The 13,983-nt window shown below is 37.7% G+C and overlaps 1 protein-coding gene across 1 annotated transcript; it reads left to right on the forward strand.

Moving 5' to 3' along the window:
• The first annotated feature begins 1,314 nt into the window (after positions 1-1,314).
• Positions 1,315-7,565, forward strand: LOC137939176 (autophagy-related protein 16). The gene is made up of 5 exons (XM_068784390.1): positions 1,315-1,463; positions 2,551-2,709; positions 3,821-4,002; positions 4,117-4,312; positions 6,381-7,565. Exons 2-5 carry the CDS (start codon positions 2,581-2,583, stop codon positions 7,401-7,403), a joined length of 1,530 nt encoding a protein of 509 aa, XP_068640491.1. The 5' UTR covers positions 1,315-1,463; positions 2,551-2,580; the 3' UTR covers positions 7,404-7,565.
• Positions 7,566-13,983: the final 6,418 nt, after the last annotated feature.

Raw genomic sequence — 13,983 nt, forward strand, 5'->3', positions numbered from 1 at the left:
CGAGTTTTTCACTTTTGACACTTTCTAAAGTCATAATTTCTAACCTAAAACTTCTTAAGTCGTGAATACTAATGTTTCATGACTCTATCTTTCTGAACTTCATAGTTTCGAAGTGGCCATTCACAAAATCCTTAAAGTCATGAATAGTAGTTGCTTTCATGAGTTCTGGTTGTTGTCATGCATGGTTTTGTGTTTTGCTTTTGCTCCTACTTTTTTCTCCTTCACTCCTGTTTCATTTCTTGAATTTTATTAAGAGGCTTATGGTTATGAGTATCAACAACAATTCTATTGTCTTTATAGTTGTTGTTGCATCTTTGTTTGAAAATTCTTGGTCAATCTTCTTCTCGGTAAAAGTTATATTGTTTCAAGTAATTGGGTTCCAAAAATCTCAAGCAAATATTAATCGTTTTTTCAAGGAAATTGATCAATCTATCACCTTGTCAATGATCAATTAATCAGAGAGGATTACTCTAAACTCAAGTTTTTTCCTTTGGTTCCATGTTCTTCCCTCTTTGAGAAAATTTCAAATGTTAATAAATAAATGAGGTCATGAGTTTGTTTTTAAAATGTAGGAAGTGAAACCCATTACGATGTTCTTCCCTCCTTTGGCTATGTTTTTTTTTCACTTCGAAGCAATGCTTATAAACCACCTACAAAGAACAAGAGTGTGTCTGATATCCAACTTGATTTAAGTCTTTTATTTTTCATCCAAATAGAGATATTTTTTAGCTACCACTAGAACAATGGTTTAACTTTTTTCAATGCCTTAAAATTGTGCTTGTTTGCCTTCGCTAGGAAAATGGCACTTCTGTAGCGAATTTAAAATTTAATCTTTAACATAAGTGAATAAAAAATAGTAAAAAATTAAATTAAATATTAAAAAATAAATTTTAAAAAATATAATAAATTTATTTAATACTACTTAAAATTTTATTTTCATAGTTGTCTTTTTTAAGTAAAAAAATTCTCTTTTAAAAAAATATAGATGTATTTTTAAAATAAAAATAAATAAACTAATGGTTGGTCAGGTTTTCACCCATCACCCTAACTAATCTATCCACTCTGAATTTTATAATATGGGTTCTAGAATTCATCTTATTAGTGGATGAATAGCCAAATTTATCAAATTTGTATTTGCTGATCCGTTCGGAGGAGCAAAATTCTGTGGGAGCACCACAAGTCCATTTTATGAGAGAATTTCCCCTTCCTTTGCTGGAAGAAAAGAAAATAAGCCGGGAAACTTTATTTTCTGCCAGGAAAGGAAAAGAAAGGAAAGGAAAGGAAAGGAAAGTGTGGAGAAAATTTTATGGTCTCCTAATTTTCCCAGAGCTCAGCTAACCCTTGCAATGATTGGAACTCTTTTTCGTACGCCAAGTAATTTCCTTCGATTCCGATCTCCTCTGTTTCTCCGTTCCCGTAGACCCACACTCGCCGGACATTCTGTGTGGCTTCATCGGTTACAGGTTCTCTTTCTCTCTCTCCCTCTGTCTCTCTCTCTCTGAATGCTGTTAGTCATGTTCTGTTCAATAATTTCAAAGAGAAAATGTGCAGCTACCATGTAAAGCTCGGATTTGAAATATGTTCCCATCCATGTTTTTAGTCGTCGATCTGCTGCGGCAGAGGGAAATCATAGCCAGAGAAAGAAAATTCAATTCTTTTGCGGAGAAAGGTTACATCTTGAACATTTCGTATGCAATCTGACACGAGGCCAATTTAACAGAAGCTCACATTTAGTATCAAGCAGTTTTGTGTGATCTCACAGGAAGAACAACTCATTTTGAAAGTTATAATTTGCGAAAGACTTTGCCATGGACAGTTTCACTATGATGATAGACTCTGGCCTTTTTCATGATCAAAGTGAAAAGAGGTACCCATTGAATTATAGTCTACATGTACATTAAGGGTACATGATATACACCTAGATAACCTAGTGCAAATTCTAAACCGTAGGCAAATAAATGTTGAAAAACTTCCTTTCTAGTGAAGTTGAGTCCTTGTATTTTATTTATAAGGACTACGAGTGTTTTTGTTCCAGTATAGCAATGAACACTTTTTGTTCTTTTTCATATAGAAGGAAATAATTGACACAACTTGTGTCCTTACTCCTTAAACATAATTCATACATTAAGCATACAACATTTTTTATTTTTTTTGGTTTAAAAGTTGTAAACCTATAATTGTCATGTAACCTTCAAATCTTGGATTCATTCTGGATTAAGCCCATGTTAAAGCTTCCATTAATTCTCGTAAACCTTATTCCCTTTTTTTTTCTCTTTCTATTCCTTTTCTTTCCATTTTCTATGCTGCCAAACACATCCCTAGTCTTCATTTTTGTATTTTCTTGTTGATAAGCGTCCATCAAGTGCAAACATGTTGTTGAGCAGTTGAACGAAAGTGCCATTTTTTCATATTTTAACCATTGGAAAATCAATGAATCGTTACAGGGGATTAAAATTTAATGCTGGAATTGAATGTCTCATGCATTTGATCTGTTGAGATTGGAAAAATGTAAGTAAAGCTTCACTTACTCACCAGTTTTTTGTCTTCCAGTTCAAAGGAATTTGACTTTCTTCCCATTTCATGACTATGGAAGAACGAGGAAATATCGCAATAAAGCATGCTCTGAAGGCCCTTTGGAAACGCCATTTGCTCGAGGAAGGAGCTCATGGTCCTGCCTTTGCTGCCCTAGCTAGACCTCTTGCTTCTCAGGTTCTTTTGTAAACACTTTGATTGTTTTCATTGGTTGCAATTGACATTTTACTATTGGTGGTCCTGAATGGATTTCTTCTGCTGGGACTATATCAGCACATCAAGTGAGGAATTTGCAAGTAACTGATGATTGGGCTATGCTAATGTTATGCATAAAATCAATTACATACACTGTTGCCTCTCGAGTAGAAAGCAGCACTGCAGGTTTGAGCTGCATTTAGCAAGATAAGTATAAACCCCCAGAGAGTAGGATACACAAGTTTCAGATTAGGAGGTATATATGTCCTTTTATGATTTTTTAAAGGAAGTTATGAGTTCCAATTAAAAAAATTATTCATGACTGGTAAAACATTTGATGCACTGGATAGGGGAAGGTACACTCTATTGCGCAGAGTGGATTTGAGCTCTCAATTGGTGATGATCAGTTTATTAACATATTTTAGTTGAAATAGCAGGTGTCTGCTTTTTGTAAAAAAATTTCCCTCTTGTAGCTAACCTGTTGACCTCTGTAAACATAGTGTTTTTTGGTTTTCTGTTTTTTATCGAACTCATATTTGGACTCATATTCTCAGCTATGGAACTTTAAAAAATTGCAAAACTTCATTGTCATTTGTTTAGATATGTTGCACAATTTTGTAACTTCAAGCACTACACATAATACATATTTCGTTTCTCCTTTTTCTTTTTCTTACTTGGAAGTGAGGAGCTTTGTATGCTAAGGTCTTGGTGAAGACGAAGTGAGCAAATATAGAGGCTCTGGTGCCACAGTAAATAAAGATAACATAACCCAAGGTTAGCTAGTTATTCTGAAAGGGAGAAGTGACTTTCAAACTGGATTTTTGTTTACATTGAATTATCGATTTGCAACTTTTAAACTAGCCATACACTTTTATTTGGGAGACAGATATGTGATGCTTATATTTTTTTGTTGGTTTTATTTTTCATAGACTGGTGCTATGTAGTCAAAAGAAATGATGTTTACTTGCTACTTGCAATCAGTGAGATCCAGACTGTTTCACTTTCCATCATCCTGTGTACTTTAGTCTTATATAAGCTTACTTGCTGGAGTTCTTCTAAATAATTGTGTTTGAGATCATTTATATGTTGGAAGGGCCTGGAATGGAAAGATAAAGTAGAAACACTTGAACTGGAACTCCAGCAGTGTTACAAAGCTCAAGCCCGCCTATCTGAGCAGCTTGTCGTGGAAGTTGCAGAATCCAGAACCACAAAAGCACTGGTCCAAGAACAAGAAGCAAAATTAGCTCATCTGCAAACAGAGCTTACTCAAGCAAGGTTTTTTTACATTTTCTTTTTTATTCAATTCTGTTTTCCTGTAGGGATGCAGAGATTTGTTTTTTGTTGTTTAGGATGGTTAGCTGATCAGGATTCACTTTAAGATCTTTTCAGAGATGAATGCACCCAACTAAAAGGGACCCTAGAAGAAAAGGTGAATGCACTTGACCTGGTGATTGGTGAGAACAAAGGGCTCAGGGCACAACTGGAGGAGATGACCCTCAAAGCTAAAAACCTAGAGGCTGAAAACAAAATGCTGGTCGATCGTTGGATGTTACAGAAGATGCAGGATGCTGAACGGCTTAATGAGGTGAGTAAAGTATCCCATTTACAATCTGATACCGGAGCTTACGATTGATATTCTTGAAACCTAGGGAATCAGTGGGGGTGCCCCACCAGACCACAAGAAGCATTTGTCTCATTCAGTCTTTTACTAAATATCTTAAAGAGTAAGTTATGTACTATATTTAAACCAATGAAATGCAATTAGATGATCGTATATGATGATAGAGTCACCACATTACCCTCAACACTAACGGGTATTTGGTTACAAATTATCCTTTGCCCACAAAAAAAAAAAAGTTCGTCCTTTGCTAATATTCCTTTCCGTTAAATAAATCACGTACAAGTAAACAGATGATTTTACTTGTTGGCATAAGTACATAGATATTTTATTTCTTCCCCTACAATAAAAAGTGATGTAATAAGCATTTTTATTTCTTCCCCTACTATATAGAGAGATGTAATAGGTAATTGTGTAAATTGTCTGCTTTATTTATAGTATTAACAGTAATTATGACATCTGTATTATTGAAGGTAACCCATCCACTGAGAGGCACTGTGGCTCAGGTGGCTTGACTCAGATTTTCATTTAACCACAATGGTTCCAGGGGTTGGAACTGCCCCATCTAATTGACCCGCCTTAGATTCAGAGAATCGGGCAGGTCGAGCTCCCAACCTGATTCCTTGATCCAACTTGAATGATTGGGGATAAATCGGGTTTTGTTATCATAAACCCTATTTAGAGTATTAATAAATGCATTTAGTTTATTATGTATAAATGATTTATTTTGTATTATTTAATGCATTAACTTATGTTTTTATGTATTATTTAATGCTTTTATAATTTTAACCTGTGACGTTGGTTAGTGGCATGTTCAATTGTTATGGTAAGATTTTTTCTTTTGAGAAAGGTTATGATAAAACATTTTTTAATAAGAGAAAATGATCATTGAAATAAAAATTCTAAAAAATGATACTTGAAATAATAGGTATTTGATAAAATTTCGAAGTTTCAACTTTTCAACTTCATTGATAACTATTTTAGTTTATTTTTAAAAATTAAATTAATAGAGATAATTAATAAAATTATTGTAGGACATGTTTCAATTTCATTATAAACTTTCATGCATATTTAATAATTAACAGTTCATGGTTGTCAATTGCCATAACTCATGACTATTAATAGATATTGTTAGATATATCTGAACATTAAATAGGTTAACAAGGGTTAACTTCTGTCCAAACAGATTCTTTTCTCTTATTATTGTTTCCTCTCTTGTCAAACACATATCTAAACCCTCAAATTAGCCTTTATTTTTTATGCCAAATTTTCTATATATTACAAATTAAATCATGTTGTATAAGCTTTTTAAATATGGTATTTTTAGTAATCTTTTACAAATTTTTATTTTGTAATGGCCAGTGTCAACTCATTGAAGTCCCAACCAGTTGCCTGTTTGATTCGGGTTCTTAGGCTCAGGCGATTCAATCTGACTCTGTTGACTTGACCAAAGCCAGTTCTCGAGTCCGAATTGTGGAATCATAGGATATCTGTGGCAATTGTATGTTTAGTGTTTTTTTTTTTTTTTTTTTTTGATAAAGATGTAAAATGTTTAGTGTTTACTTAGTTGCTTAGACAGCAGTACCGCACATTGTTGAGGAATAGCTGGTCAGACAATGGACTGCAGGGAAACTCTTTTATGTTGCTTGTCCTAACAGTCACCTGTCTTGTGTTTGTCAGACCTCAAAAGTTTTTGCTGGCTTACCTGACTAGAAATATGTCATCATCTATCCTTGAGTTGGTAGAATATGTTGTTATCTCAACATAAGTGGAATCTCTCCCTATTATTATTATTATCGTCATCATCACCGTCATCATTATTATTATTATTATAATATGTTTGACTTATTATTCTCATTACCAAAAAGAAAAATATATGGTCCAGAAGTAGACTGATAACATGTATATGATTGTCAAGTAAATCTTAAGTGCTAATTTGCTGGTGACTGTGCCTACATGGGTAGATTAAAGTAAGTGACCATGAAAACAAGATGCTTGTAATGTTCTACTCATTATATTCCTCTTATGCTTACAGGTTAATGCACTGTATGAAGATTTGATGGATCAACTCAAGGCGAATGGCATAGCACAACTTGCTCGCCAACAAGTTGATGGTGTGGTTCGACAGAGTGAAGCAGGTGCTGAGTATTTCTCTGAATCCTCCATCCCATCTTCATGCAAACACAGAATTCATGCCCATGATGGCGGATGTGGATCCATCTTGTTTGAGAATAATTCTCATAGGTTAATTAGTGGAGGACATGATCAGACTGTCAAAATTTGGGATACTAATACTGGAACTCTAAGCCTCACTCTCCATGGTTGCCTTGGTTCTGTTCTTGATCTTGCCATCACTCATGAAAACAGATCCATCATTGCGGCTAGCAGTTCAAACAATTTGTATGTGTGGGATGTGGCGACTGGTCGGATCCGTCATACTCTGACAGGTCACACCAACAAAGTCTGTGCTGTGGATGCAAGCAAAGTTTCAAGCCGCCATGTAGTTAGTGCTGCTTATGATCGGACTATGAAGGTGTGGGACTTGCAGAAAGGCTACTGCATAAATACCCTTATTTCTCATAGCAACTGCAATTCTCTTTGCTTCGGCATGGATGGGCAGACTATTTGCTCTGGACATGTTGATGGGAACCTTAGGTTATGGGACAGCCAAACAGGGAGGTTGATGAGTGAGGTTGCAGCCCACTCGAACGCCATCACGTCTGTTTGTCTATCTCGAAGTGGGAATGTAGTGTTGACAAGTGGAAGGGACAACTTGCACAATCTCTTTGACATGAGAACATTGGAGGTATGTGGTACCATGAGAGCAAATGGCAACAAGGTAGCAACTAATTGGAGCAGATCATGCATCAGTCCAGATGATGGCTATGTTGTTGCAGGCTCAACTGATGGGTCTATTTCTATTTGGTCGAGATCAAGAGGTGATATAGTGAATACACTGAAGGAAGATGCTCTTCCTGTTCTTTCATGTGCTTGGAGCGGGCTAGGAAAGTGTCTTGCATCTGCTGACAAGAATGGAACAGTCTGCATATGGAACTAATTGTTTCAACATTCTTGGATTTGTCCCATCCAACACCAACGATGTGTAAATATTGGCTGTAGAAGCCAAACTACTCGTAAAAAAAAACTCGATTTCCTTTGTTTATTGTAATTGAGCATCTATACTATCTGTTTTTAAGATAAGGAAAAAAGGAGGGTCAAATTCAGGTGGCTCGATTCTTGAAGATGTTGTCGCTCTTAACCTCAATTCCATCCCTACTCGATCTGAAGCTTCTAGAGGATGAGGAGATGGTGGAGGTAGGGAGAGAGGTCCCAATAGTGGTGGACATAGATAAGTCAATGGGGACAGGAAGTATGTGCATTGTGGGGGATCTAACCACTATTTAGATAGATGTTGGGATAAGTATAGTAAGCTGAAAAGGTGTCGCATTGACAGGTGGAGTAGTCTTCTCTTATAGGCACCAAGATAGAATTCAAACATTGTTGCCTAGGTTGGGCTAGCTGACCTCTTCCTCCTCCCCATTGGTCTCTCAAGCCACTAACACCTCCTCCATTGCTATTGCCACTTTGCTGAACTTAGGTATGTCTAAACTTCATGTATCTCCTATACCTTCTTAGGTTATTAACTTTAGGGTATCTACCCATATGTGAGGTATATCCGGTATGTTACATTAGTTGATGGATCCACTTCTCATGTTCATGGTGAGGGGGTAGTTCATACTATTAAATCTCCTTAGCTTTCGAATTATATGGTCCTAAATTCACTATTAATCTATTATATTTGAGTATGCTTATTGTCGAAATACTATTTCGGGTGGTAACTGTGACTCCCTTGTCAACGACCTTTTTACCGATTAATGTGGTTTTTATCGGCATAATTTTCCGTGTTATTAATAACTCATCGTCCACAATTCTTTATAGAATTAACTACAAATTATTTATTAATAATCCAAGGGGGCTAAGTGAAATGTCATAATTTTTCTAGTTAGTGGGGTGTTATTGGCCTTTTTTAAAAGGTGGAAAAGGAGTATGGACCATCACCCCTTTAGTTACCAAGATAGCTACACCCCATCCACATAAAAGTTTTTTTTTCCTGGCTTGATATAACCTCCATTTCTAATATGATCATGAATCCGTTTTGGGTGGGTTTGAATATATATGATCAACCTCATTCCAAAGGGTTTCAAATTCCAATCCAATCCATTGAAAACTATTTGGACATGACTTAGGAGATGGGTCCAACTAGATCTGACCTGATTCCAAGTCCAATGTGGATGTTAGATCATTGGTGGTACATTAGAATATTATGTTTTCATTACATACATTTTTGTTTTTATGGTGTCATTTCGTTTAAATTTTCTATCAATATTACTAATTTAACATACTGTATATGAATAGAAATAAATACATCATTTTATTATCTTTATTAAAAAAATGTTTTATCTTATTAATTTCCTAGTATTTCTTCTGTTATTCATCTTTGTGTATAAAAATGTTTAAAAATTATTATTTAAATAAAAAAATAAAACCCGAATTTGATTCGAATCTGACTCGATTATGCGAGGCCTAGTTGAGTCCTCTTGAAAAATAAAAACACTTAAAAAAACAAGCTTAAGATTAAAAATAGCTTTAATCACATGAAGAAAGTTTGTGAAAAGGAAACTAATAAGAAATGGATAAGAACAATGAGACTTTGAATAAGAACCATCCATGCTAAGAGGTGGCTCAAGAAAATGTTAAGAACTTGCAATCAAAGGGCACCCTTCAGCCACAACTCCAGGTGCAATAGGGCATGTGGCAAGGGCACAATGATCATCAACCTGCAACCCCCACCATTGCATACCATTGATGTCAAAAGCCTGAAGAGAGAAATAGACCAAGATGGCCATGAATGCAATTCCAACATCAAGCCCTAGTGAGAGAAGGTAATTATGGCGAGCCCACCATGTCTTGTACCTACTGTAAACGAAGTAATTGAAGGTGATACCAATGATTGCCCATGAGATGTAGTTCACTGCCCTCCTAGGGGGCATATTACCCGTCACCCCTAAGATGATGGGCATGTGGATCATCCTGATCCACTTCTTCTCCGGGAAGACCTTGGTGAGCAGCCACACCATTAGAGGAGCCAGAAGGCCGACGAGGAAGAAATAGTTGAGGTTTGGATAAACTCCCAGGCCGCCGAACATTCGCAGAGGGCTGATGAGACCCCAGATGATGGATGCATTGTAGGAGACGGTGTCACAGGGACAAGTCTAGGGGCTGCCCATCGGCAACAAGTTGGGGTGGCAGATGTTCTCTACCGATTCAAGAAGTCACCACACCGTCCAAAGTATACTGCATATGCCACCACTGTACCCACCAACTACGAATAAACCAGTTCATTTGCAGTCACGGAATGTAGAAATTTTTAGTTGTGGCATTTAAACAAACACCTGGTGCAACAAAGTTTTACTTGGACAACGAACATGGAGTTGGGAGGAACCTTCATGTAGAGCCCGAGTGAGACAAGGGGCAACCAAACGAGTCGAGATGGCATGCCTACATGCCCACCACACAGCTCCAGCACAAGAGAAGGCAATGCGCATACAGCAGAGGAAGCGTGTATGACAGCCATACAAGTGTGGGACGCGACATCAGCAAGCCTAGCACACCAACAGACCCTTGGCGCAACACAAGTTTGGACAACTCGCACAAGGCAGCAGGGCGCACGACCAAAATGGGGTTGCGACCAGGTGCGCACCAGCAGAAGCACGCGCGGTAAAGGGGGTTGTGGCCAGGATGAGGGGTGCACTAGCAGACGCGCGCGCGGCAGGAGGGGTTGCGACTAGGATGAGGCGCGCATCTACCAGGACCCTACGCGCACGCGCCCTGTGCCAAAATTCAAAATTTCAAAAACTAGTGGGTTTCTGGGCGTTTCTAGAAATTTCTAAAGGCCAGTGACCAAAAGTCGGGGCCTATAAATAGGAGGGGCCTCTCCCTCTGTAAAGCATTCTTAGCATTCTTTGCTCTTTAATTGTATAAAGAGTTTTAGCCTTTAGCCTTCAAGAGTGTTTGGTCACTCTTTGTAACTTTATTTTCTCAATACAAAGTTGGTTTTTCTCTTCCATCTCTTTGGTCTTTTCGTTATTCTTTGTCTTGCAACATCTTGTGTGGAGCTTGGATGGAAGATCCGAGGAACAAGGAGGCTAACTAGTTCTTGGGAAGTACTAGGCCGCACGAGGTAGATATTTCGCTTGGCTAGACGGACTTAGCCGAATCTAACCGCGTGACAACTGGTATCAGAGCAGCCTTCCCATCCATGGCGTCCACAAGTGGTGATGTAGCAGCAAGAGGTAAGGAGTCACTCTCTGAAAACGATTTACGATTTGGTGATTTCGGGTCCAGGCTTGGTAGCACGGAGAATTTGTTTTCAAGACTGGAGGAGTTCGTAAACGACATTGCACATGCACGACTATCTGTCCCTGACTGGTTCCAAGGATTTGAGGATGACGTACAGTGCTATGGCCGTGATGCGATCTAAAATCGGGAGAGTTGATGGAGAGGTAAATACCATTGCGGAAGAAGTTCAGGCAAAACTCACACTATGCGAGAGAGCCCTTGCGAATGGAGGAGGTTCGCAAGGAGGTGCCAAGATCAAGATTCCGGGGCCAAAAGCCTTCACTGGAAAGCGCAACCCAAAGGTAATAGACAACTTCCTTTGGCAAGTAGAATAATATTTCAATGCTTCTAAGTTGACCAGTGAAGAAGCCAAAGTTAGCATTGCATCCATGTTCCTTACAGAAGATGTTGTGCTATGGTGGAGGAGAAGGACTTCGAATGAGCAAGGAGGTGAAGCCCCGGTAGAGACATTGGAGGACTTCAAGAGAGAACTCCAACGCCATTTCTTTTCGAAGGACGTGGACTATCAAGCTCGAAAGGAGTTGCGTGCCCTTAGACAAAAAGGTACAATTCGGAATATTTCCAAACCTTCACTTCTCTCATGTTGTGCATTCCTTGTATATCCGACGAGGATAGACTCTTTTCATTTCTGGTTGGGCCGAAACCGAATTTCGTAGAAGGGAGGTAAAGTCCTTAGCTGTAGCCATAGCCACGGCTGAAAAGTTGACCGAGTTTGAGCAAAATTCAGAGGACAATGCTGCTTGGCCAAACAAGGACGACAACTTCAACGACAAGAAGAAGAAGAGGCCAGAAAAAGAAAAGGCGAGGATCGAACCCAACGACGCTCTCCACACCAACAACAAGAAGAAGGATGATAGAGGTAAGCCATTCAAACGCCCTCTAAAATGCTTCATTTGTGAAGGGGAACATATGGCAAGAGATTGCCCCAAGAAGAAATTGTTAAATGTTGCACAATCTAAGAGCAAGGAAGAGGAACCACGGATGAGGGCCCTATCTCTACTCAATGTTGTTCTGTCAAGGGAGGCAAAGACGAGTGTCAAAGAGGTAAGGCCCAACCGTCGATGTCCTTATCAATGGGTTCCAAGTCAAGGCCATGGTAGATACGGGAGCTACACACAACTTCGTTTTGGAAAAGGAAGCGAGACATTTGAAGCTCAAAGCTACAAAAGATAGCAGCCGGATAAAGGCTGTAAATTCTGCTGCAAGAGAAGTCTCTGGTGTAGCCTAGGCCATTTCTGCCAGTGTTGGAAATTGGGTTGGGAAGTTAGACTTCACTATTGTACCTACGGATGACTTCAAGGTAATTCTCGGGATGGATTTTCTCACAACTTGTAAGGCCTTTATTTTACCATCACTAGGCGTAGTAGGCATCCTTGATGTGGGAGGGGCTTGTATGATCAATGGTTTTAAGACCAATGTAACCGAGAATGTAGAATCAATCAGCGCTCTCCAAATTAAGAGCGGGCTTAAGCAGGGCTATTCCACCTACCTAGCTGCCTTTTGTGATGTAAAAGAGGACATGACCCCAAGTGAGTAATTATTTTAATTATTTCATCGAGAATTATTTTTAATTTTTAATTTTTAATTTTTTATGTTTCTTATTTTAAAAAATAATCATCAAATTAGCAATAGAATGATGGGAGAAATTTATTTATGAGCCATCAAATGGCAAAACATGGAAACTTTTATGCTCGATTTAGGCAATTTCTAATTACAATAAAAAAGCTAAAAAATGTGGTCTAGTAATCTCCCAAAAAATGAAATACAAGATGATACCAAGTTGAGATCTCACATAATGCAATTTCACCTCCGCAACTTCTCTTGTCATCCATTCAATCGATTTGAGATTAGATATCTAGAAAGAGATGTCGATGCCATGGAGTCGAAACTCAAAAATAAAGTGTTTAAGTTTGAGTGTAGCTAGGATGTGGGTAATTTAATTATAATATGGTTCTACTTATTTGCTTTACTATAAATAGAGGCCCTTTGTACGCACTTATAATGAAGTCAGAGGTCATCTAGGTACAAACTTTCTTCTAGGTTATCCTCTTGTTTCTTTTTTATTTACCATGGTGAGAAACTTTGATGTTTACATCCATCTCTGTTCTCTATTCATCGTTGCCATCACCTTCCATAAACAAACTTGGCTCAAAGGTCACACCACAAATACAGATTTGCATAATGAAGCCTTAGGTGTTCAGATCTAGTGCCTCTGGAAATGCTATTTTTAAAGCGAGATTTGCTAGTGAAGCTACAGAAAAGTTTATCCGGGACAAATTGTTGGCCCAATTACTTTTGAAGTAAAATTCAGCCACTATCATGGCATCCAATACTTCTTGTTGGATATTAAACTTGACTGTAATCAAAGAATTAATTGAAAGGGTTATTCTCATTTAAATGGTGCAAATAATATGTCATTGGAAAGCTATGCCTATCTAGGTTTCAATGAATCAAATCATTTATGAATTTAAGTTTTTTAGAAGAAGTTATTGCCAATTTACTACATGTTGTTCAATAAAACCAAAAATAAGATGCATCCATTAATTAATGTCTTTGGTGTGATAAGATGCATAAAATTGATTATTGTCTTTTGATCTGATAGATGCATCTATTGATTAGTGTCTTTTGGTGTTAAGATATATAATTTGATTAGTATATTTTGAGTAGTATAAATACCCATGTACTCAAGTGTTAAATAAGCAAGCAATTGTAACAAAGAATTCCTTTTATCGTTTGTCTCTCCTTTGTTTTTCTTCTTCTTTTCTCTTTCTTTGAGTTGCTTACCCACCTTTGCTTCCAAAAAAGTGGTATCAAGAGAGAGGTTGAGAGAATGAGTTCAAAGGGAGCATCTCTTTCTTTCCAATATCTACAATTATCCAAAACCAACTATGAGAGTTGGTCAATTCGAATGAAGGTTATCCTTGGTTCTCAAGGATTATGGGAGATCGTTGAGAAAGGTTTTAAAGAACCAGAAATGAATCGGCTTTGCCAACAAATAAAAAGGAAGCTTTAGAGAACAAGAGGAAGAATGATCAATGTGCACTTACCGTCATTCATCAAGGGTTGGATGATGGCATGTTCATGAAGGTTGCCAATGACACCAAATCAAAAAATCATAGGATACTCTTAAAAAATTTGTCATGAGAGTTGACAGAGTTAAGAAGGAACATCTTCAAACTCTAAGGGTTGAGTTTAAATCACTTTTGATGAAGGAGAGT

Source organism: Aristolochia californica, unplaced genomic scaffold (genome assembly GCF_029961685.1).
Source record: "Aristolochia californica isolate CCGP_79_NKW_82.1479 unplaced genomic scaffold, dmAriCali1.0.hap1 SCAF_8, whole genome shotgun sequence".
Lineage (NCBI taxonomy): Eukaryota > Viridiplantae > Streptophyta > Magnoliopsida > Piperales > Aristolochiaceae > Aristolochia > Aristolochia californica.